This window comes from Anser cygnoides, chromosome 1, assembly GCF_040182565.1.
Source record: "Anser cygnoides isolate HZ-2024a breed goose chromosome 1, Taihu_goose_T2T_genome, whole genome shotgun sequence".
In the NCBI taxonomy this organism is placed as follows: Eukaryota; Metazoa; Chordata; class Aves; order Anseriformes; family Anatidae; genus Anser; species Anser cygnoides.
In genome coordinates, this window is record NC_089873.1 from 198,500,269 (window position 1) to 198,524,015 (window position 23,747).

The 23,747-nt window shown below is 35.8% G+C and overlaps 1 protein-coding gene across 4 annotated transcripts in view; it reads right to left on the minus strand.

Annotated features, from left to right (window-relative positions):
* CNTN5 (contactin 5) overlaps positions 1-23,747 on the minus strand; it is a 682,193-nt gene that overhangs the window by 116,045 nt on the left and 542,401 nt on the right. For all 4 annotated transcript variants that reach the window (XM_066989851.1, XM_066989852.1, XM_066989850.1 and 1 more), the window contains 3 exons: positions 22,486-22,622; positions 20,443-20,572; positions 17,988-18,138 (listed from right to left, as the gene is read on the minus strand). In XM_066989851.1, coding sequence (XP_066845952.1) covers positions 17,988-18,138; positions 20,443-20,572; positions 22,486-22,622 — 418 coding nt within the window. The remainder of the gene's footprint in view (positions 1-17,987; positions 18,139-20,442; positions 20,573-22,485; positions 22,623-23,747) is intronic.

The following is a 23,747-nucleotide window of genomic DNA, read 5'->3' on the forward strand; positions in this document are numbered from 1 at the left end:
GCTAGAAACCTCTATATATGATTCTCTGTTTAAAAAGGATATAGACTAAGTTTTTTCTCAGCTGATCTCACTTTGCTGGGAAGTTAACCATAAACACAACTAAGGAATGTGTGTCACTCTGAAGAGAAACATAGAATCACAGAATCATAGAATCAGAATGGTTTGGGTTGGAAGAGACCCTTAAAGATCACCTAATGCCAACCCCACTGCCATAGGCCAGGACACCTTCCACTAGACCAGGTTGCTCAAAGCCCCATCTAGCCTTGAATACCTCCAGGGATGGGGCACCCACAACTTCTCTGAGCAACCTGTTCCTGTGCCTAATCACCCTCAGAGCAAAGAATTTCCTCCTTATACCTAATCTAAACCTACCCTCTTTTAATTTAAAGTCATTACCCCTTGTCCTATCACTATACTCCCTGACAAAGTTTCTCCACAAATTTCCTGTAGGCCCCCTTTAGGTATTGGAAGGCCGCTGTAAGGTCTCCCTTCTCTTCTCCAGGCTGAACAATGCCAACTCCCTCAGCCTGTCTTCACAGGAGAGGTACTCCAGCCCCCTTGTCATCTTTGTGGCTTTCCTCTGGACTCATTCTAATACTTTCACGTCCTTGTGCTGGGGGCCCCAGACCTGAATGCCACACTCCAGGAGGGTTCTCACAAAAGTAGAGCAGAGGGGGAGAATCACCTCGCTCCACCTGCTGGCCATGCTGGTTTTGATGCAGCCCAGGGTACAGCTGGCTTTCTGGGCTGCAAGAGCACATTGCAGGCTCAAGTTAAGCTTCTCATCAGCCAATACCTCCACGTCCTCCTCATCACGGCTGCTCTCAATCCATTCTCTGCCCAGCCTGTATCTGGCAATTGCCCTGACCCAGATGCAGGACCTTGCACTTGTCCTTGTTGAAGCTCATGAGGTTTCCACAGGCCCACCTCCCAAGCTTGTCAAGGCCCCTCTGGATGGCATCCCTTCCCTCCCTCCACCTGGACATTGAGCCATCGACCACAACTCTTTGAGTGCAACCATCTAGCCCATTCCTTATCCACTGAGTAAATCCATCCATCAAATCGATGTCTCTCCAATTTAGAGACATAAACATATTATTCCTGGAAAGAAAAGTAACTGAGGACTGGGCCTCTGAAAATGGAAACAGATTATGTGTGACTGAGGTAAATAGAAAGTGTGTGTGTGTGTGTGTGTGTGTGTGTGTGCGTGCGTGTGCGTGTGTGTGTGTGTGTGATGAACTATGTCCTATACGCAGAATCGTGAAGAGGAGCTCCCAGCAACTCAGTGCTACCTATTGCTGGGCCATTTGTGTAATCAGGCATTTGGGGACGAGAAAACAAAGGATAACATGTCTGGAATTAGGTGTCACAGGTTGAAGACATTTGAATGTAGGCAGTGTGTTTTTTATGTATGCATACGTACATGAATGTCTGTGCAGTAATTGTCACATGGACATCATAAAAAAAAGGCTGAGTATAATAACAATTTTAGCTCTGATGACTTGGTAGAAGTTTTTTTTGTTTGTTTTTGTTTTTGTTTTTCTTCTTTTATGTCTTATTTCCTAAAATCATACTCTGTTCCTGAAAGTAAATTATATATATATATATATATATATATAAAATCAAAAATCAGCACATACAAGCAAAACATAACAGGCAGATAAGAGCTAAATTAAAACCACCCAATGGTCCAGCAGAATTAAAAGTGTAGAAAAAAAAAAAAAAGAGCTTTATTATCTGACTTATGAACAGACAGTTTCACTACAGAGTTTTCTACACTCTACGGTTCTGTTGGAAGTGGTACAATTAGTTTGTTTCAATACTATGCAGTTCCAATTTTTTTCATTAAAAATATGGGGCAAATTACATCCAACAGAATGGGAAATCCCTTGCTGAGGAAAAAGTAACTTCTAATAAATAAGGTTTCATTTACTTATGTAGTCGCAAGAATTTATTTTTGTATGTATTTGTATTAGACACAAAGGATTCTCTTCAATACAGAATCTGGATTATACTTTCTAGCATATGTTTTTATCTCAGTGTCACATGAAAGTGCAGTTGAGCCATAATGAAGAACTCAAACATCAAGGAGGAATTACATCTTATAGGAAAAAGCACACGTGCTCAAACTCAACAGTCTGAATCTCTTGAGTCTTTTAAGCTGACATTAAAGTTTAGGAACTGTTGGGTATTAACGGACTATCAAAGAGGATGCATGATGTCCCTGAGTGGGAGTTCAGTGGACAAAAGAAAACTATTGTTTTGGCCTTGATCCTGGAAGAGGGCATAGAATAAAAACCTCAAACAAAATACAACAGCACTACTACAATAATACGCTAGGCATTACATGTGACTCTGAAGTGCTGAAAAACTGATTCAAAAAGAAAATAAATCAACTCTAAGGGGAATATTGTGATAAAAAATTTAACTGATATACCTTTATGAATGCTGCACTTAGCTCTTGAAATACTAGGAATTTTAAAGCTCCACAAATACTACTTTTTATCTGAAGGAGATTCAGTGCAAAGAAAAATATATGGTGCTGTTAATGGCTAATTACCGTTAAAAACAAGAACTCACAGTGAAGGAATAGCATCTCTGTTATCATATAACCAAGGCAATACGAACACAGAGAGCCTTTTACTTCCTTCTGTTTTTACATAGAAAAAAAAGTTGTAAGTATTATATTACCCTTTACAAGGTAGTCAGATTGTTCAGAGTTTACTGATGCATGAAATCAGAATGAGGAGAAAAGCAAGAATGAGGAGGTAAGCTGAGAGAGATTTGGTTGTACCTACAGAGATGACAGTCATAGAATTTCCTAGTGTAATTTCTTCCAAATGTGCTTAAGACCTCAGTTAACATTAAAGGTCCAATAGTGTTAATTTTTAAAGCTTTATTTATTGGAAAGCTTGCTTACAATATAAGCATTGTCAGTTTCTGAGTTGTAAAAGATTCTGTATATGCCTGTGCTAAACAACATACTATTTCTGATGCATCTGTTAGCAGCTTACAAACCTGGTTATAGCACCTTGTTTCACTTCTGCAAGAACACAGACTGCCTTTCTTTTTTAAAGAAAATTATAGTTATCCGTAACTGATTCAATAAGAAGATTTTTAATATCTAAATTAAGTATATTATGCAGATTGTTAAAACAACTACAGTATGTTTGTGCTGCAAAGAAAATAGAGTCCTTCATAGAAATGCCTTTTTTTCTTCAGTTCAATGCCCTTTAAAATCCAAAAATGTTGTTCATCAAAACTTAAGCTTTATGCAGAAAGGAAAATTTTGGGATGGAGGAAAACAACAGGACTCACACCTCAACCACAAGTGAGTTACAGATTAGTAAAGCACATATGAAGGGAGAAATCCGGCTTGATCCATGTCACTGTTGTTGTATTGCCAGGTTTGGAGTCTTTAGGTCCTAGAATCTTATCCATTGCTTTTCACATTCTGTAGTGAGTAGTCACTATCCTGCACAAACCTCTGCCCAAGTCCATATACTGCCTGATGCACATTCTTGCTTCAAGTCAAATATTTACCAAAGGTTGTAAAACCTTTCCAGCACTGAGATATTGCTGGCTTTACAGTAAAGAGGGCTTTTTCTTCTCTTCCTTAATGAAAATATCACAAGGTCTTAGTTTAACTAATGCTGGGAGATAATTAAAAAATGTGAATTTGTTTTTTAACTTACCTTTTCCTTAATAATATGAGGTTATGAAAAGACATGATAGGGAAAGTACTGAGAAAAAGGTAAGTTAAGAAAATGTTCCCACCCCAGATGAAAATAAATAAATAAATAAATACAAAAGGACACTGAAAAATCGACTGTAGAACAAAACCACTTTCCAAAGCACAGCAAGCAGGAGCTAGCTGTTATTGCTACAGTTCCCACTTTCTTTTGAGAGCTTCTTTTGGAAACTTTTGGTGGCTTGTTGTTGCTGGTGAGGGTTATTTTTTGCTTCTACCAGCTAACAGAAGACTTGACTGTTTACAGGTTAGGGGTTGTCTGTGCCTTCTGTCTTCATCTGACTGTTGTCAAGAAGAGACCCAAACACCTGTGCAGGTGGTGCTTTGGGAGCAGCCATTTGAATTTCAAGCTGGAGTAATGGTGGCAGAGGCCTGGCAGTTTGTGTATCAGTGCATACAGGTAAGCAGACTGTGAGACATTAGGCTGTTTCCCAGAGAGGCTGTAGAATCTCTGTCCTTAGAGGTATTCAAGACTGGACTGAACAAGGTCATGAGAAACCTGATGTAGTTGGTCCTGCTTTGAACTGAGTGTTAGACTAGACATTCCTTAGAAATCCCATCCAATCTCAGTCATTCTAAGATAAAAGTCATGCTTTCCAAGAATACTGCAATGCACCAGAATAGTACAAACTAGAAGAAAGAAAAGGAAAATAAAGAAAGGATATATGAAAAAGTGATAATTTGTTTATAATAAGTCTTTACTTACTAACTAGCTCCTCATAGAGACACATTTTGCTTTCGACTGATGACAGAAGACTTGGATTTGGCATCATTAGTAAAGGATATAAGTACCTATTCACAGTAAGAAGGTATCAGAGATGCAGGAAGGAAACTTTGAAAAATTTCTGATAAAATCAGTAGAAAAGTAAAGGTGTTTCAAAGTTGTATGTTACTATATCAGGAAAATAGAAGTTGCTGATGTGTTAAAGAAATTTGGGGATGTTAATTTTCTGAGGCACTGAGATAAAGAATTATCAAGATATAGGCCGAGATTATTTGTAGATTCATTTGAACTTTCTCCAGCCTGAAAACTACTTTTACATTTTTTGGGGGGATTTGAGGGCCCTGTCTTTTCATTTTTACTGGACAAGAAGCTTTGAAGAAAGAGTCATTGTTTTTTGGAGTATGGTGACTTTCCAGCCAAGTTACACAAAACTTTTTCTGTTCTAAGGTAATAAAACTAATAAACATGGAGAGCTAATATATATGGATACATGGATAAAAGGAGTTTTTAAATATATATAAAAAAATCATATTATCCCTAAGTACCTGTTGTTTGTTCTACAAATGAGCAGACAACTTCTACACGAGAAGATGTTCTTGCAGTTACTTAGCTGCTGAACATGTTGAATAGTAAAACAAACAAACAAACAAACAAAAAACCTTCGAGGAACAAAAGGAAGATATAAAATGGCAAAAATATAATAAGAAAAAATTTATGATGAATAAACATTCATTAAACAGTCAAAAGTCCAAGCAAGTTTCCTTTGAATATTTGTAGCTGTTGTTGCTGAAGAATCAGTAAGGCATAGATCTGAGGATGTTGAAAGAGATGGGTCCTACTAAAATAGGAAAAAGGGGAACTGAAAGGTCTTTCTGTTCAATGGTTTGAGAACTTTATAAAAATGAAAGGCTTTTGGAAGTTACATCAAACATTTAGCAGCTTCAGAAGGTGCATTTGCTGATTCCTACAGAATCGTATTCCTATCGTACCATATCACCTTATTATATTGGTAAAATACCATTATCACTTTCCAACAACATTAGACTACGTAATAAGGGAATTTTATGCATTGTGACCTTAAATCGCTATATATGAAAATAACACACTGTTCTCATAGGTCTTTCTGAATTTTTAACTAGAAACTGTAAAGTTTTAATCCTTTAAGGATGTTTCAATGGCTTTAACATAGTTAATTTAATGACACCATGGTATAATTTAAATCATACAATTCCCAGCTTTAGGCTGATTATGTCTGCTGTGAACATAGGCTAAGAGATAATAGCCAATGAGGATAATACAAAAAGCATATTATGAATGTGTACAGAGACAGCAGGCTATGGTGACAGGGAAGAATAAAAAGCATAGCATTCATTATATTAGGTCCAGTGAATTGGTGCAGATATTAATGTTGCTGCTGGTTTTCACAATTTGTTTTTAACAATCTGATAAAGGTGACATAATAATTATTTTGGAAGTTATTAATTGTTAAAGTTTAGAAACAGAAGCTACAGAAATAATTTACAAAAGGATTTTGCAAGAGAAAAGTGGAATGGAAGGGCAAAGCTTATGGATGCTCATTAAAAGGCTTCACAAATATGAAATGCTTCAGTTTGCTCTTACTAAAATGTTCTCTTTTGTCAAGGCTAGCCTAATAAGTGTCTTAGTACATGTTTAACCTTGCTGTGTGCATTAGACTTATGATTCTTTTATACCTGTCATTCCTTTCACTTACTTGCTGTATACAGCCACTGAAAGGAACCTGAAAAATTCAGGAATCTCAGATATGTATGTAGAAAATACATACAATGGAAGTCATTAACTTCAGTGGAATCTTTTTTTCACTAATGCTAGTAATTTGATGCGGCCAAATAGATTTATACACAACTAGATCATATTAGAAATAGTTTCTTTCACATTGTTAAATGTGTTTATAATTTACAAACAGTGATGGATCATTTCTGTTATTGGTTTTCATAAATATCCTATTTTGAAATTCTTGCCTCCTCTCTATCATTTATAAAGGAGAAACATTTAATCTGAAGTTCTTTTAAATTAACACCTTGCTCAAAGAGAATATGAGATTTATAGTGTTAAAGACAAGGAATGCAACTCATAATCAGAAATAGTGTGATAACTGATTTGTGATATTAATTGCCATATTACTTGAATAAATGAATACCTTGGGTTTGTTTATAGAGAAATTGGTATAAAATTTTCAGGTAGAACTGTGATGTTGTCCTGGTTTCTGCTAGGATAGAGTTAATTTTCCTCCTAGTAGCTGGTAGGGTGCTGTGTTTGGGATTTAGGATGAGAATAATGTCCATAACACACTGACTTCCTAATTGTTGCAGAGTAGTACTTACACTAAGCCAAGGACTTTTCAGCTTCTTACACTGTCCTGCAAGCTGGGGGATGCAGCAGGAGCTGGGAGGGGACAGACCCAGGACAGCTGACCCAAACTGGCCAAAGGGATATTCCATACCATCTGATGTCATGCTGAATAATTAATATGGGGGGCTGGCCGGGGTGGGGGGACCGGCTGCTCAGGAATAGGCTGGGCATTGGTCAGTGTGTGGTGAGCAATTGCATTGTGCATCACTTGTTTGTACATATTATTATTATTATTATCCTTTCTTTTCTGTCCTAATAAACTGTCTTTATCTCAATCCACAGGTTTTCATTTCTTTCTAATCATCTCCCCCCATCATGCACCACAAATTCATTTTAAATATTGAAATTTAATAATAAATTTAATTCTGTAGCTAGTATTATATTTACAGCAAACATCACTGAATCTTGATGGAATAAGTGATAATGTTTTGAAAAGATCTTTGATTTATGACAGATAAGGAAAAATATTCCTTGTGAAGTTGACTTTCTGGTTCAAAATGAATTTTAGCAGACCATGAGAATAAAATCTTTATCTGCAGTCACCACACAGATCATGGATGCTGACTAATAGACCTAAGGGCATGTTGAACTACACTTAACATGCACTTCAGCTGTGTACAGTGCTATAAGAAAAATATGTACTCAAATTGTACATTCCTATTTTGGAGCCTGACAAGATTTCTCAATCTAAATAATCTAGGTTCATTTCACAAATTTCCCAACATGCCTTGGGAATTTCTTCTTTAACATTCTGGGTTTCTTCATAAATTAAAAACAGACCCATGCCTACAGATATTTTATTGCTATAAGGTAACATGTCCCTGAGCCACAGAAATTATTATTTATGTTGTAACTATTTCAGTATATAATGCCCAGATATTCTGAATGAGGTAAGACTCATATGCTGTACAACTAAATAGGCATACACTTCCCATATACTGAAGCCAGTTTTCACATAACTGTTTCCATCCTATTGTACTGGGTTTACGTGGCAACGTTTTGGTAGCTGGGGGCCATACGGGTAGCTTCTGTGAAAAGAATACAGATAAGGGCCCCACCGCTGGCCAGAGCCAGGCCAATAAGCAATGTTATTTGTGCCTCTGTGAGAGCATATTTAAGAAAGGGAAAAACAAAAACAAAAACAAACAAACCGAAACAAACAAACAAGCCAAAACAACCAAACCAAACCAAACAAACGACAACAAAAACAACAACAAAAACAACAACAAAAACTGTTGTGGAACAGCAGCTGAGAGAGAGAGGAGTGAGAAACAGCCTTGAAGACACCAAGGTCAGTGAAGGAATGGGAGGAGATGCTCCAGGCACGCAGCACAAGTTCCCCTGCGGCCTGTGGAGAGGCCCCTGGTGGAGCAGGCTGTCCCCCTGCAGCCCACGGGTCCCACACGGAGCAGATCTCCACGCTGCAGCCCGTGGAGGAGCCCCCGGTGGAGCAGGTGGATGTGGCCTGGAGGAGGCTGCGGCCCATGGAGAGCCCCCGCAGGAGCAGGCCCCGGGCCGGAGCTGCAGCCCGTGGAGAGGAGCCCACGCAGGAGCAGGGGGTCTGGGGGGAGCTGCCGCCCGTGGGGGACCCGTGCTGGAGCAGTTTGCTCCTGGGGGATGGACCCCGTGGTACGGAGCCGTGTGGGAGCAGTTCTGGAAGAGCTGCAGCCTGTGGGTAGTCCCCGCAGGCTCAGTTCGGGAAGGACGGCATCCCGTGGGAGGGACCCCATGTGGAGCTGGGGCACAGAGTGACCATGAAGGAGTTACAGACTGACCACAACCCCCCTTCCCCCGTTCCCCTGTGCTGTTTAGGGGGAGGAGGTGGAAGAGGATAGATGGGGGGAAGGGGGTTTTTGGTTTCTTTCCTTTGTTTCTCACTTCTCTAGCTTGTTAGTAATAGGCAATAAATCTTACTATCTCCCTACTCTGAGTCTGTTTTTCCTGTCACGATAATTGTTGAGTGATCTCCCTGTCCTTATCTCAACCCTTGAGCCCTTTTCAACACTTTTTCTCCCCTTTTCCCTTTGAGGAGAGGTAGTGAGAGAGCAGCTGTGTTGGAGCTTGGTTGCCCACCCGAGTAAAACCATCATAGTTATTAAATGCTGTTAGCTTTTAAAACATAGCAGCAGAACATGGACAGCCCAGAAGGAATGGCTTTTGGCCTGCACAAACTCCTAAAGTGCCTAAGGACTACTTGGGGAGAGCTACTTGATGCAAACTAAATTCAAGCCAGAGACTTAACAGCATAGCTGATTGCATCCCAGTGTAATCCCAGACAACCTTACAAGGCAGCTTTTAATTTACTTGTATAGATAAATCATCTGCCCCAATTAGTGTACAGCACAAGAAAGTGTGAGAAGCTTTGTATGCTATCCTGGACACTCCTATGTTGTGAGCACCTGTCCATGGTCCATGGCCATTTGCTCTAATCCCTCCTGGGCTGCTCTGGCAAATGCATTTCTGCATCTGAGTGACCAGCCAACAAGAGAAATGATCTGGGAGAAAAAAATAGCCCTGATAAAATAAGAGGAACTATTTCTCAACTGGATCAGGTCCCTAAATCTTTCCATTGTAAAGCAACAGGCCTGAGAAGAGGGAAGGGAAATCCAGCAATGTAACTTTGCCACTGAAACCAGATCTGAATGCATTCATGGAAAAAGAAAAGCAAGTCTCTTGCCTAAGGTCCACAAAGCAGGAAATATTCCAGGTATGATGTGCACTGGTTTGTTTCTTTACTCATGTTCTCTGCTTTTTTCTGTATTTTGGAAATTATGACGGAGATCCTTATGATCTTCTGACATTCCTTCTGCAGAAATAGTTTCCTTGACTAGTATGATTTTATTCTCTTTAATGAGTGAGATAATTGGGGATTTTACATCAGAATCAGACTTGTTTAGGAGCATGACCAAAATCATTGTATTATCAAAATTTGTATTGTACAATAAGATTAATTAGTGAACAGTGTGGCTTTTGAACAAAGATCCTTACTTTGTGAAGGGGTGATCTTGCCATTTGTTTTTACTGTTTAGTCAAGGTTATCATTGTTTCCCTTTTCTACTCTATAACCGTATCTCTAATTCCCATTATGAGCCTGTCACAGCTAAATTAGACCATGATTTATTCAAAAAGTGCAAAGAAGTGACTTGCAGAACTCTCACAGGAAGAGAGGACTTTCTGTCATGAAGTTTCTCTTTCTTAACGTCCTCAGCATTTTCTCTCTTCACTACTTTCTGATCATTAAAGTGCCACTTGGGAATCTGGGGATCAGCTGGTGGCATGAAGTTAAGTGTTTAAATTCCCAAGAATTTTAGATGCAGTCTCTATTAAGGACAAATTATGCTGAATGTCACAGTCTGAAGAGCCTTAAGCAAAGAAAAACCTTTAAGCAACTGATGACTTGTCATTCTGCCTGTGTGGTGCACAAACAGACAACCATTTATAACAACAGCAGAGAAATGAATCCTAGTTAGAATCAGAATTTATGAACTGTTTGTTCAACTGGTAATTAGTTGAGCTGTTTAAGCAGATATTAAAGTCACATATAGTACATGAAATATCTGGTGATTGTTAGCAACTTAAAAAGGTCTTCAGCTTTTTTTTTTTTTTTTCTGCAAGGCTATGGGGTATATCCACACTTCTGTAAAATAAATAAAACAAAAATAAAATAAAGAAAAGCAATTGAATAGAAATACTGAAAAGCAAGGTCACACAGGGTGGGACTTAGCTCCTTGAGTTTTACTGTCTAGTCTTGTTGTAGGTGTCTGAAGAGGTCCAAAACATCCACGAGTGCTTGATGGATATTTCAGAGTAATTATGAGAGTCTTGCACTCTGCTGACACAGCAGATGGAAACCAGGGGGCAATATTGTAAGGCACCCCAAAGGAACTGCATGCCTGCTTTACACAATTAAATCCCATTTGAACTGAGCCTTGGTAGGATATGGTGGAACATTCCTTCAAACATCAACCCTAGTAGTGAGGAACAGAATGTTTTTCTAAAATAATATTTGCTTCAATGCACTGTTATACATACAATAACACACACTTTTGTATTAGGATCAACCATTATTTCCCTAAGAACAGACAGCAAGTGCCTAAATAGCTCTATAGCAGTATCTCAAGTACTATATTAATAAGAAATAACAGGAACTGTCAACCTGAATACCATTTCTGGGAAAAAAGACTGGGATGTTTCCGTTCAGGGAAGTCATTTAGGATCTTGTAGATAACAATTTCCTTGTAAATAACCATTTCCTCGTAGATAACCACAGAATTTGTTTGGTAGCCTATGGAAAATACTGTTTGCTAAACTGACTGAAACTTATCAGTGCCCATTTTGTTTCTATATTATGCTGGGAACACAAAGTAAAATCTAACTGCTTAATATTCTGCTGAAGGAGTTGATTAAATCTGAAGATTTTATTAAAAGGAAAAAAAATGGTGTTTCACCATAAAGTGAAAAGATAGTAGACTGAGCTCCTGTGTTCTGTGTGACTTATCACACAGATACAGGAAAGCTTGTGCCAGATATCATCTGAGACTGATGCAACTTAGGTTTCAATAGACAAACTGAGTACTTTTCTACCTGTTTTACATATATACTTTCTTTCGCTGTCACAGTGCAGAGTTTTCAGATTAAGCAAATGTTACATACCACAGTTAGATGGAACTGAAGTTATTTTGGAATGCTACCACAATGATAGGGAAGAAAGCCTATAATATATACCTCTATTACATACAAATACAAGTACGTATTCGAAAACAATGCAACACATACTAAGAAAAGCACTTTTTAAAATTAAATACAATTTTCACCTACAAACTCAAAACCTTTGTCTTGTTTCAGCTCTGAAACACCCTTCTTTTTCTTTCCTCCTTTTTTTTTTTTCCCTAATAATTGCGCTATAAACCTATCAAAAACGGGAACTTGGAAAGGAAACATTGACAGATCCTTAAATACAGTAGAACAAAGAGTAGAACTGTAATAAGAACCTGTCAAAACTGAAAATGAAGGAGTCTGAGAGACCAGAAGAATATAAAAACATGTCAATTTCTAAGTTTTTGAATGATGGTGTTTTTAGATTTAAGTGCTCTATGTGTTTCCACTAATTGCATAGCAAAGGGTGACAGAAAAGATATCTAGGCATACAGGACAACTATTTCTGTAGTTTAAAGATTTTAGTATTAACCTGAACGTAGGTATAATGAAATCATCTCGGGCTTCTCTGCCTCTCTGTCTAGCCACACTGTAGCAATCCTGTATTAGTTTTTGGAATTTAATATCACAATACAAGATCTCTTTCTTGTAATAGTTTTCTGCAAGCTTGTTCTGCCATGTGAAGGGGAAAGTGTTGAATGGGTTATAAGAAAGCAAGGACTAAATAAATGCAGATCTATAGTACCAATGCAATGTATAGACATTGTTTTTCTTTTTTCTTTTCTTCTTTTCTTTTCTTTTCTTTTCTTTTCTTTTCTTTTCTTTTCTTTTCTTTTCTTTTCTTTTCTTTTCTTTTCTTTTCTTTTCTTTTCTTTTCTTTTCTTTCCTTTCCTTTCCTTTCCTTTCCTTTTCCTTTCCTTTCCTTTCCTTTCCTTTCCTTTCCTTTCCTTTCCTTTCCTTTCCTTTCCTTTCCTTTCCTTTCCTTTCCTTTTCTTCTTTCCTTTCCTTTCCTTTCCTTTCCTTTCCTTTCCTTTCCTTTCCTTTCCTTTCCTTTCCTTTCCTTTCCTTTCTTTCCTTTCCTTTCCTTTCTTTCCTTTCCTTTCCTTTCCTTTCCTTTCTTTCCTTTCCTTTCCTTTCCTTTCCTTTCCTTCTTTCCTTTCCTTTCCTTTCCTTTCCTTTCCTTTCCTTTCCTTTCCTTTCTTTCCTTTCCTTTCCTTTCCTTTCCTTTCCTTTCCTTTCCTTTCCTTTCCTTTCCTTTCCTTTCCTTTCCTTTCCTTTCCTTTCCTTTCCTTTCCTTTCCTTTCCTTTCCTTTCCTTTCCTTTCCTTTCCTTTCCTTTCCTTCCTCTTTCCTTTCCTTCCTCTTTCCTTTCCTTTCCTTTCCTTTCCTTTCCTTTCCTCTTTCCTTTCCTTCTTTCCTTTCCTTTCCTTTCCTTTCCTTTCCTTTCCTTTCCTTTCTTTCCTTTCCTTTCCTTTCCTTTCCTTTCCTTTCCTTTCCTTTCCTTTCCTTTCCTTTCCTTTCCTTTCCTTTCCTTTCCTTTCCTTTCCTTTCCTTTCCTTTCCTTTCCTTTCCTTTCCTTTCCTTTCCTTTCCTTTCCTTTCTTTCCTTTCCTTTCCTTTCCTTTCCTTTCCTTTCCTTTCCTTTCCTTTCCTTTCCTTTCCTTTCCTCCTTTCCTTTCCTTTCCTTTCCTTTCCTTTCCTTTCCTTTCCTTTCCTTTCCTTTCCTTTCCTTTCCTTTCCTTTCCTTTCCTTTCCTTTCCTTTCCTTTCCTTTCCTTTCCTTTCCTTTCCTTTCCTTTCTTTCCTTTCTTTCCTTTCCTTTCCTTTCTTTCCTTTCCTTTCCTTTCCTTTCCTTTCCTTTCCTTTCCTATCTTTCCTTTCCTTTCCTTTCCTTTCCTTTCCTTTCCTTTCCTTTCCTTTCCTTTCCTTTCCTTTCCTTTCCTTTCCTTTCCTTTCCTTTCCTTTTCTTTTCTTTTCTTTCTTTCCTTTCCTTTCCTTTCCTTTCCTTTCCTTTCCTTTCCTTTCCTTTCCTTTCCTTTCCTCTTCCTTTCCTTTTCTTTTCTTTTCTTTTCTTTTCTTTTCTTTCTTCTTTTTTTTTGATAAAATGAGATATATAAGAAACATTGACAAAATAAACATTATTATTTGCAAAGACAAAGTAACATTATTTTGAGACAAAAAGGCACAAAAAAGAAATAAAGCAGCACAAAATGTGAACAGTAGAAATCATGCTTCCTCAGTTTGTTGGTTGACTTGTTCAATTTTTTATTTCTCAGTGAGCTGAATGGACAAAAAATAATAGAGACTGAACAGAACTCTTTGCACTGCTGGAGTGGTTTTGAGTGATTTGTTTTAACTATAATTAATGGACATGTAATAGAAATAATGAGCTTGAGCAAAAATTCAATATAAGAATATTCTTCAATAAGAAGAATATTTCAGATGTAGAAGAAAGAACAAAAACAGATGAAACAAAGATTTATAATGCTTTTTAACATCTATGACTCCCCAAGCGTATCTGTTGAAACATCAGCTGTAGTTGCTACTACAAGTTAATCTACACAAGAAAGTTAGGTGGCCTTAAGAAAGTGATAAAACAGAGATCACAGTATTAGCTCACAAAAATTTATACAGTAATATATCATTAGAAAATACCAGTTTTTTATGGAAGCCTGAACAGAGAAATTGAAATAATTTATAAAAACAAACAAACAAAAACAAATGTTTGTTTAGAATCTAATTGTCATTATTAGCATTACTCATGATTTGTACAGAAGAAATGACAGTAAATTCAGCAAATTCCAGTCTATTCTATTGTTTACTATCTACATAAAATAATCTGATGAAATATATATATATATATTTCTTCCTTTCTTGTAGCTTTATATATAAGTTAAAGAACTTTAAATTAGAAACAGACACTGATTTAAATAGTCTGGATCTGGGTCTTGTTTAGAACTTGATGCTAAAATAGTAAATGAGGGTTTGATTACTTATGAGGGTTTGATTGGTTATCTGATTGGAATTCTTCAGAAACATCACAAAAAAGGTTTGTTGTTTCACCAAACTCTTGCACTAATTGTTCCTATCTAGTACCTAAATCAAAGTTCCAACCAAACATTTTATTACAAATCAAAGAATAAACTTGTTTTTCAGACTTGGATCCGAACACCATTCTCTTTTTTGTAAAACCAAAACTTCTAATGAACTAAAAGATTCAGAAGTTCTTTACCAAATTCTTATGGACTAAAAAGCTCATCATATCAATAACGCGAGTATGCATTATCACAGATTACTACAAATGACATGCAGCCTTCTATCAGCCTATGAGACAATAAATTCTAGAGAAACTTGGTGAGTAAAGATATGTAAAAAAATTAATTATTGTCAGATGACAAATGAAAATATGCAGATTAAATAGTCTACCAACACACTGCTGCTGTTCTCTGGTGTGTTCCAGTTTCAAACAAGAAAGTATAACAATAGTTTTTTCTTTTTCTTCTCTTAACTTTAAAGCAAAAATACTGATGAATTCATGTTTTTATGAATGTTTTTATGACTCACCAAGAAAGATGTGATATGAAAGAGATTTGGGTTTTATGTATAGTTCCTCTTGAATGCTGATAGTGTCCATTAAATACCCCGTATAATCAAGTTTCACTGACTATGCCCCGTTCTTTGAGAGTTTTACTTTCCTGAATAGTAGATCTCTAATAAAAAAATATTTTATTTTATTAAAATGTGGCTCTTGCAGAAGGTTTTGATCTTTAAATCAGGTTCATATAATGAATTGTGCCTATTCTTTGTTGACTATTTATCTTTCCATAGGAGCAAATTCATTACATTTAAAACATTTAGCAGACTGTAGCACTCAGATTTATACTTTTTGTCAGCAAATAATTATGAATATCCTACTTTTCTACTTTATTCTATAGCCTTGCAACTCATTTAAAAAACAGTTCAAAAGATCTGTTCTATCTACTAGTACTTTCTAAGTGATCTCACTACTCAAAATAATGGCTGTTCACCAGGGAAAGCAAACCTAGCACAGGTAGACAAAGAATATGAAGAGCCTGGGTTGAATAATTAGTTCATATGTAAAACACGCCAAAAGATGGAACTCATGATGACTCCTTCTACAGTTACCTTGCCAAGTGAGAGACTTTAACTTTTTGTATGAACCTGGAACATTTAAGGCTTTCAGACTGCATTCAGTTCCAGTAGGTAGGGTCAAGGTCTGACTTCAGTGATAAATGTGCCCATCCATGAGTTCTGCAGGCACAAACTCAGTCTTCTGCAAAGTTACAAACTGAAATGTCACATGAAGTATTTTTGTCAGCTAGTCAAGTTGATTTCCTCTTTCCTGTAGAGGGGAAGCTCTCATTGGTATTGTTTTTGTTGTTGGTGGTGGTTGTTTTTTGTTGTTGTTTTGTTTAGTTTCTCACAGATGTAGCTACGTGATGCAAATTCCTTTTCCAGACTGGTAGACTTGGTAAAAGCAAACAGAATGTGTTCTACCAGCACTCCATAGATGATGAAAAAGCTATAGAAGAAAAATCATATTGGGCTGAGCTCTTCTTGCTTTCGTTATTATTTAACCAGAATGTTAGTGTTGCTCTGTACTTTTTTTTTTTTTTAAATCTTTGATGGACTAACATTCTATGTAAACTCATCACATGACAATTCCATGACATCTCCACATGACAATTCAGTTATTGCTGGAATTTGTATCAGCTATCTCTGAAGAAAACCCATTGTAACATACATAAACATGTTCCTCAAAATATGTCAGATTTTTCCTTTTTTTCCCCCCCAAACTTTTACACACTTCTCTTCCAGTGGTTCCTTCTCAGAGTGCCTACAACATGGAAACACAGATTCTAACTCTACTGATTTACACTTACCTTCCCCAAATCATGATAGCTTTCTTCATCTCTTCAAACAGATTCTATTATTGTGTGAGGAATACTGTATATAGGGGCAGAACAGAGTTCCCTTGAAACAGATATTTTCCCCCAAGATACATAATAGATGTTGGTGAATTGCTCTGAATGACACAAAGTGTTCCTTGAATAGCTGACTAAAAGCTAAATAGAAATCAAACCAAATCTTTCAAATATTTGAAACAATTCAGCTATCTCTTTTAATCTTCCATATTTCATCATTTCCTGCTCCTGGCTCTGCCAAAATAAACAAGTATCAAAAGCTGCAAATACCAAAAATGTAGCTCCAGGTTTCAGCTTTATGATATTTTAATTTCAGAGTTAGGCTAAGTTTGGGCAGAAAAGGGGTAATTACCAAAATGCTATACTGACCATTAATTAAAAAGATGATTTACATGTGTTGGTCAGAGAAGCCATAATGAGTTTTGTGCAAATGAGAGGAACAGGTCGCATAGTGAAAACTACATAACTACAGCATTAAAGACATCATGGAATATTTTATATTAACATCTTTGTAGATATCGTTCTATCATGCCTTATCAGTATGTAGAATTCAGATCTGTCAATAAAATGGTTTATATAATGCAGTTTCACTCTGCTTCCCCCAAGAGACAATATGACATGAGAGGTTACCCATTTTTTCCTTTTGAAAACCAAAAAAGTAGCATGACACGAAAATAAAACTCACCTGAATGAAATGCCTTTTGCAGCTAACAAGGAGAGATGCACTCTATTGCTCTCATCAGTATTGCACAAATGAACAAAAAGGCCTTGCTTTTATCTTTTTGACTAATGCCACACAAGTAAGTTTAATTGGTTCATTCGCATACATTACCAGAAGGAAGATAAGATCGCTGTGTGTACTTAAAGACCATGTGTAGGCTGGCAAAACTATTCTAGTGCACAGATATCCAATCCTGTAAAGTGCAATTACAACTGGCATTTAACCTGCAGTGCTTAAACTACCTTTAATGTACAGAGATGGACAGAGCTTATTTAATCAAACATATTCTGTTAAACAGATGTGCTGCTGAGTACAGAAATTACTTGTATTAATAAATCTTGTAATGGAATCACATTTTTCTTCACTGAATCATTTTAAAACTGTTCTTAGACAGACTTCCAATATGACCAAGCTGCCAATCTGCCTTATTAAAAGAATTTAAATGAATAAGCATATTTGATATTTTATGCAGCCCTGACTACCTCAGCCTGCATACTTTTAATACCCTCAAACACAACACGTATAGTACCTCTACAGTGTAACTTAAGCATTTTTAAATGAGTAATGTGAAATAGAGGAAAAACAAACAAATTTCTTTTCATCTTCTGCATCTTTGAACTATTTTGAGTTTTCAGTATTGTGGAAACAATAAAGTCACTACTGTCAGACTAATTAGCTTGACAAAATTATGCCATAGCCATGCTTACATACACATGTTCTTGTCAATGGCTGTGTTTTCATTTAGTATCACAGAATCAGACATGCAAACACAATATTTAGTTTACCGAACAGGCTTCTGACCTCTTACTCTCCCTTAAAGCTTTGTCTCCTTTCTTCCAAGTGATAGTTGGCTTTGGAGAGGCTTGTGGCTTGCATTCAATGACAACTTCTTGGCCCTTGGTAATAATTATTGTTTTCCTCATTTGATTTAGTGGGAAAGTGGGAGCTGAAGCTGTTGAAAAGAAACATGTTTACACTACAGAGAACAATCACAGCTTTCCATTTCATTACATTTTAATAAAGTTTGGTTTAGGGGGCAGAATTTCTGTTTTTGGTTTGCAACTTATTGTACCACAGATTAGAATTTCACAAGATGTTTGAAACTGCAGCCAAGACTGGATGGTAGGCCTGTAATTTAATCAAGGTAATAATTAGTGAGATGTCATCCATGTCAACATTCTGAAGTAAGATTGCTTGTGAAAACCAGTACCTTTAGAAACTGAATGCTACAGTTGATTTGGTTATACCTTTTCTAAAATTTTTGGATTTCTCTGGTAGCTTATTAGATGTAACTAGTTCAAAATGAAAAGAAGATTAAAATCCACAGCTATCCAAAATGCACTCTCTAGAGTTATTTCTTATAAAAAAAAATGTTACTATTGGAACAATTTTGTTGCTTCCCTTTTTATTTTTTTTGTCTAAATGCTGGGGGTTGAAAAGTGAGAATTTATTAACAGAAGATATTTAGCCACATTTTGTTCTTAGTATTTCACTTTTCAAGAAGTCCCATTGATTGCAATAAAACAGCCAAGGTAATAAATATATCACAAAATATTACTAGTTATTGTAATTTCACAAGAAAGGACAATTGCAGGCATTGGATTGGGCTGTACAGGGAAGTGAAGTATTCCACATTCCTGGAGGTATTTGAGAGAAGTGTGAACGTAGCACTAAAGGGACTTATGTTTAGATGGTTGGACTTAATAGTCTTGAAGATCTTTTCCAACCTGGATGATTCTATGATTCTATGTGATATTATTCATCTGTGTTTTTGTTAAAGCTGTTTTGCAAAAACAGAGATAACTGCCCTCATACCCCAAATATTTCAACTACATATATGACAACATACTTCACTGCCTATTTCCTAATGTTATTTTGGGTCATTTTCATGCCAGAGCTATTTCTGTGGACAATTTATTCTGCTCTTTTCCCTTCAATAATCCAGAAAATAAAACACAACTACTACTTTAATGCAACATTATGGTTAAAATTTAATGGGGGTACAATTTCAAAAGTGACAGAATGAAAGGCTGATTTTTTAATGGCAACATATAATGCCCATGGTCCGTGTTACAGAACATCAAAGAAATTGTACAACTACCTTATAAATTAGGTATAGTGAAAACAAAACAAAACAAAAAAACAGAGCAAGAGAACTTTGTAACCAACAGGGACCTCCTTGTTGACTGTATCTGAAATGACAAAGGAAAGTGATGGGAAATGTATAGCCACTAACTGTGTAATTTGTAGCTAGACAGAAATATTTCAAAGAGTTAACACTGAAATTTTAATGTTCGTCAGCTAGGAAGTAGTGGAAATATACTACGTACTGCTTCAGAAAAGAACAAATTTTAGCTCAAATGTATTATATTATTTCAGTAACTTCAGCCTTATTATTTATTTACTGGGAATTTGCAAGAAGGATTCCCAGGTGCAGGTTTTGAAATTTTCCAGGCTTAAGCAGTGCAGAGACCTCTGATATGACCAGAGAGTTACTTTGTCAGAAACCTGTCTTCCAGCTGTACTACACTGGATTACAGAAAATAAGTCTCTTACAAGTTTGCCTCATTTATCAGAGTGTAATTCCTTTTACCACTGCTGTCCTGTTGTGTACTACCATGGTTTGCTTTATACAAAACTAGAGAGAGTTGTTAAGACATGCTACATATTTTTTCTTCATTAACTCCCATCCTCAACTTGCGAGTAATGAAAATTTTCCTACATTTTCTGAGAAACACTACATAGTATATTTGCTTTAACATGGGGTGATACTAGCTCAAATATACAGTTGCCAGTATTCAGTCAGACCTGGTGAATTTCTAGGAAATTTTCAAGTTTGTAGAAGTAACTTCATGCTTAATCACCTGTGAACAATGGCCCTTGTAGAAATAATAATTTAATTTAACAGAGATTAAAATGTCTAATAGTTCTCTAAGTTTCTCTCTTGCATTTATTTTTGAGGGAAAAAATATTTTCCATGTATTTTAATTGACATAGCCTTATATGAGAAATAGACACAAAATGTAACTGAGTCAGTAATTTACAAATGGAAACATTCAGTTACCAAAAGGACCTGTGCTGTCCTAGGCAATAAAATGCCCCATTAGAAATAACAAGAAAAAGGAACCCACTATTATCTGTTCTGCTAAGTTTGGACAGACAGAAGCCAGTCTTTATCATAAGAGGCCAAGAACAAATGCAATTATCAAACAGAAAAAAAGCAACAGTCTGTTCTTTTTTTTTTGATAATACTCACCTAAAATCTTCAGCTCAGCACTGGCATAAATGGTACCATACTTATTTTCTGCTAAGCACTGATACATTCCAGTATCTGAGACATTCACACTGTTGATCAGCAGTATGCCATTAACCATCTCGATCCTGCTCTGTAACGGAATAAAAAAAAACAGTTCCATAAAAGCAAACAGGTACTGGAAATTTGTTGGGCTATTAATTTTAGACAAAGAGACAAAAGACATTATTAAACTAAAATAAAACTGAGCAACAAACTTCCTTGGGCTTTTGTTATCTAAGAGATAACAAAACTAAAACAGGCCAGAAAAAATTCCACGAATATTTAAAAGGAAATATATTTCTAAATGCAAGTTCACTATCTCCTATGCTTGCTTTTGTCTCCTTGCTTATTTATATATTTGGTGCTATCACCCTTGTACGACTTCTAAAAACAGTTCATCCTGGTAACTAATGAGGCAAGAAGTGTGCTGTGGGTGGAAAATATCTGATGATCTTCATATCTCTGTCAAATATTTGGTCTCAGTCATGGCCCTATTTTATAAAAGTAGACATAAAAGATTGCTTGCGTGAGTAAGAGTGAAAGGATTTAGTTACCTTAAACATCAGAGCCAATTTCTTTTTTGAAATGTCCACTAGTATAAAATAATTAACACAGGTGGAAGAGAAGGGGCATTAATAGCTGTTTACGGAAAAAATGTACTTTATGGAACTGTATAAGGAATAATTTGAACTTCTATAAAACATCTCTAAGTTTCATTACTGCAGATGTTGTTGGTTTAGTTAAAAATTAGTAAAGAACAGATTGTTTGGAAATACAGAGGAAACTATGAATAAAAGTTCTCTCTGTCATAAACTCCTGTTTAAAATTAAATTTAATATGGAAATTTCAGAGCCTAGTGCAACTAATGATGTAGAAAATCAGAAAACCAAAAACTACAGATATTTACATTGCTTCAATTTCAGGACTCAAATGAATAAAGTAAAGGCATATAACCTTATTTTCAATGCCTCACAGCTTCAAAAATAAACTCTGTTTATGTTTCCTTTCTCATTGTTTGCATAATTGGGTGATGCTCACAGATAGAAGTGACATTCACTGGAAAGAAAGACATTTCATTTTTATATTTATAAATCCATTCCATGAATTCTTTAACAAATGGAGATGTTTTCTCCCAGCATTGAACAGTTTATTTTAATCCGAAAAAAAAAAATGTTTGAAATAAATTTACAAAACTTTTCCTTAAATATTTTGAGACTATAAAAATGGAAAGGTGTTAGGCAAAAACAAATGAACAAAAACCCCACATGAATTGGGTTGATGTGCTGATGAGTCAGTGAGAAAAAACAGAATAAAGTAAGACAAAAGGCAGTCCATGCCATGAGTGTTCTTTTAAAAGGAAAGATAATTTTATCTAGGTCTACTTCTAAAACATATCAGGTGATTGTATTAAAGTCTTTACATCTTTACCTGGAACATTTTAATGGTGTTGATGGTGAGTTCTGCTACTTGTAGAGAATTAAAGGAGTTGAAAACTGATGAAATGTACTTCTTACATTAGTCTGTTAGTGTTTTGAAAAGTACAAACAAAACGTGCTATGTGGTAAATAACATAACATTGGGCGAAATATGAAGGAGTCTGATTCAGCAAATACAGCCTTTTTCTGACTTGTTACAATCTCTTTATACAGAAAAATAGACACAAATAGCATAATTTGTCAATGAATATCAATATCTAACAGAGAAAAAATAGATATACTGGGGATTGCTTAGATCAATATTACAGTAGAGTTGCAAAAACAACTCAGAAGATCCTGTTTCCAAAATACTTCTGAAGTAGAGAGAATTACTTATGAATGAAATTCAACATTGCTTGAGAAGATTCAGAGGGGACAGGCATTGAGAACCTGTCTTTATAATTATATTTCAGAAACTAATAAAGAAAACTCTCATTTCTGAAAGTACTTTTCAGTACCTTCTTTAATTGACTTTATCTGTATTAAAAGAGAAAAATGTGACATACTGGTGACTCCTCATCTAATGTACCTGTGGCCAGAGTGGAACTCCATTTTTCAGCCAACGATATGTGGGCCTTGGCTTTCCAGTGGCTTTACATTCCCATCGGAGTGGATCCCCACTGTCTAATTGAGTATCGTTAAGTTTCTCCACCCAGTGTGGGTAGGCTGCAAGAAAAATATACCATACTGTGTACAAAGCATATGAACTGATAAGTTTCTAGCAGATATGCAAAGACCTAATCAATTAAAGAGATTGAATTGTGGCCTTTACAAAGACTAGCTTACTCTAAAAAAGGAACATTGTTAAACAAACAACCCCCAAAAAGGAGAAAGTAATGCAATTTATAAAACTTCTTAACTTTAAAGGAAATGCTGTAACGGCATCAGGCAGTTAGCAGTATCATGACCATGAACAGAAAATCTATTTAATAAAATCCAAAGGATTCAATTACAGCACTACATATTAATATATTATTACTGGATTTAAGAGCATTTGCTTGGGAGTCACAATAGAGTATTTAGTAACATTGCAATACCTAAGCTATTTAAATTTCAATAAAGAGGTCAATCATTACAGACTCTGAGTTTTGTAGTTCTCTCATTTTACTAGGAAATCATTATTTATTCAGCTAATAATGACTGGGCATTTGGTAAGGCATTTGCACATATTTTTATTAAAGTTTTTTTGGGTTTAATACATATTTCAAGGGAGAAAATATTTTTTATGCTTTTAAGCATAGAACCCATGAGATTTCCAGCATTCCTCATTAACATAAATTACATAACATGTCAATGTTAAAATGGCCTTTTTTTTTTTTAAGGTAAACAGTTGATAGTTGTATATATGATCATTAATACCTAGATTTCATGTAATAACCTGTTAAAAAAAGCAGGGAATATTTTTGCAGAAATGCAAATCTTTAATGCAGCAGTCAATCAGATAGTTATGTGTAGGATCTTATCGTTTGGAAAACTTACTAAGACTCAGGGAAGAACTGAGTATTCATATATATTCAATAAAAATATATATGCTTAGAAGTCCGGTTTTTGGTTTTCGTATTGTAGCAATACCAATTTTTCTAGCAAAGAAGATAATAGATTAAATTAATTAACTTAATGATACTATATATATATTTTAAATGGTGGAGAATAAATAGGTAATGACCTTCATTTCTAAAGGAATACAAAATTCTTCTGTTTCAAATGAGTAGAAAGAAATCCAGTTCTGTCAAAACACAGTCTCTACTTCCAACATCAGATAATTGATAACGTGCTTAAACATGGGGAACC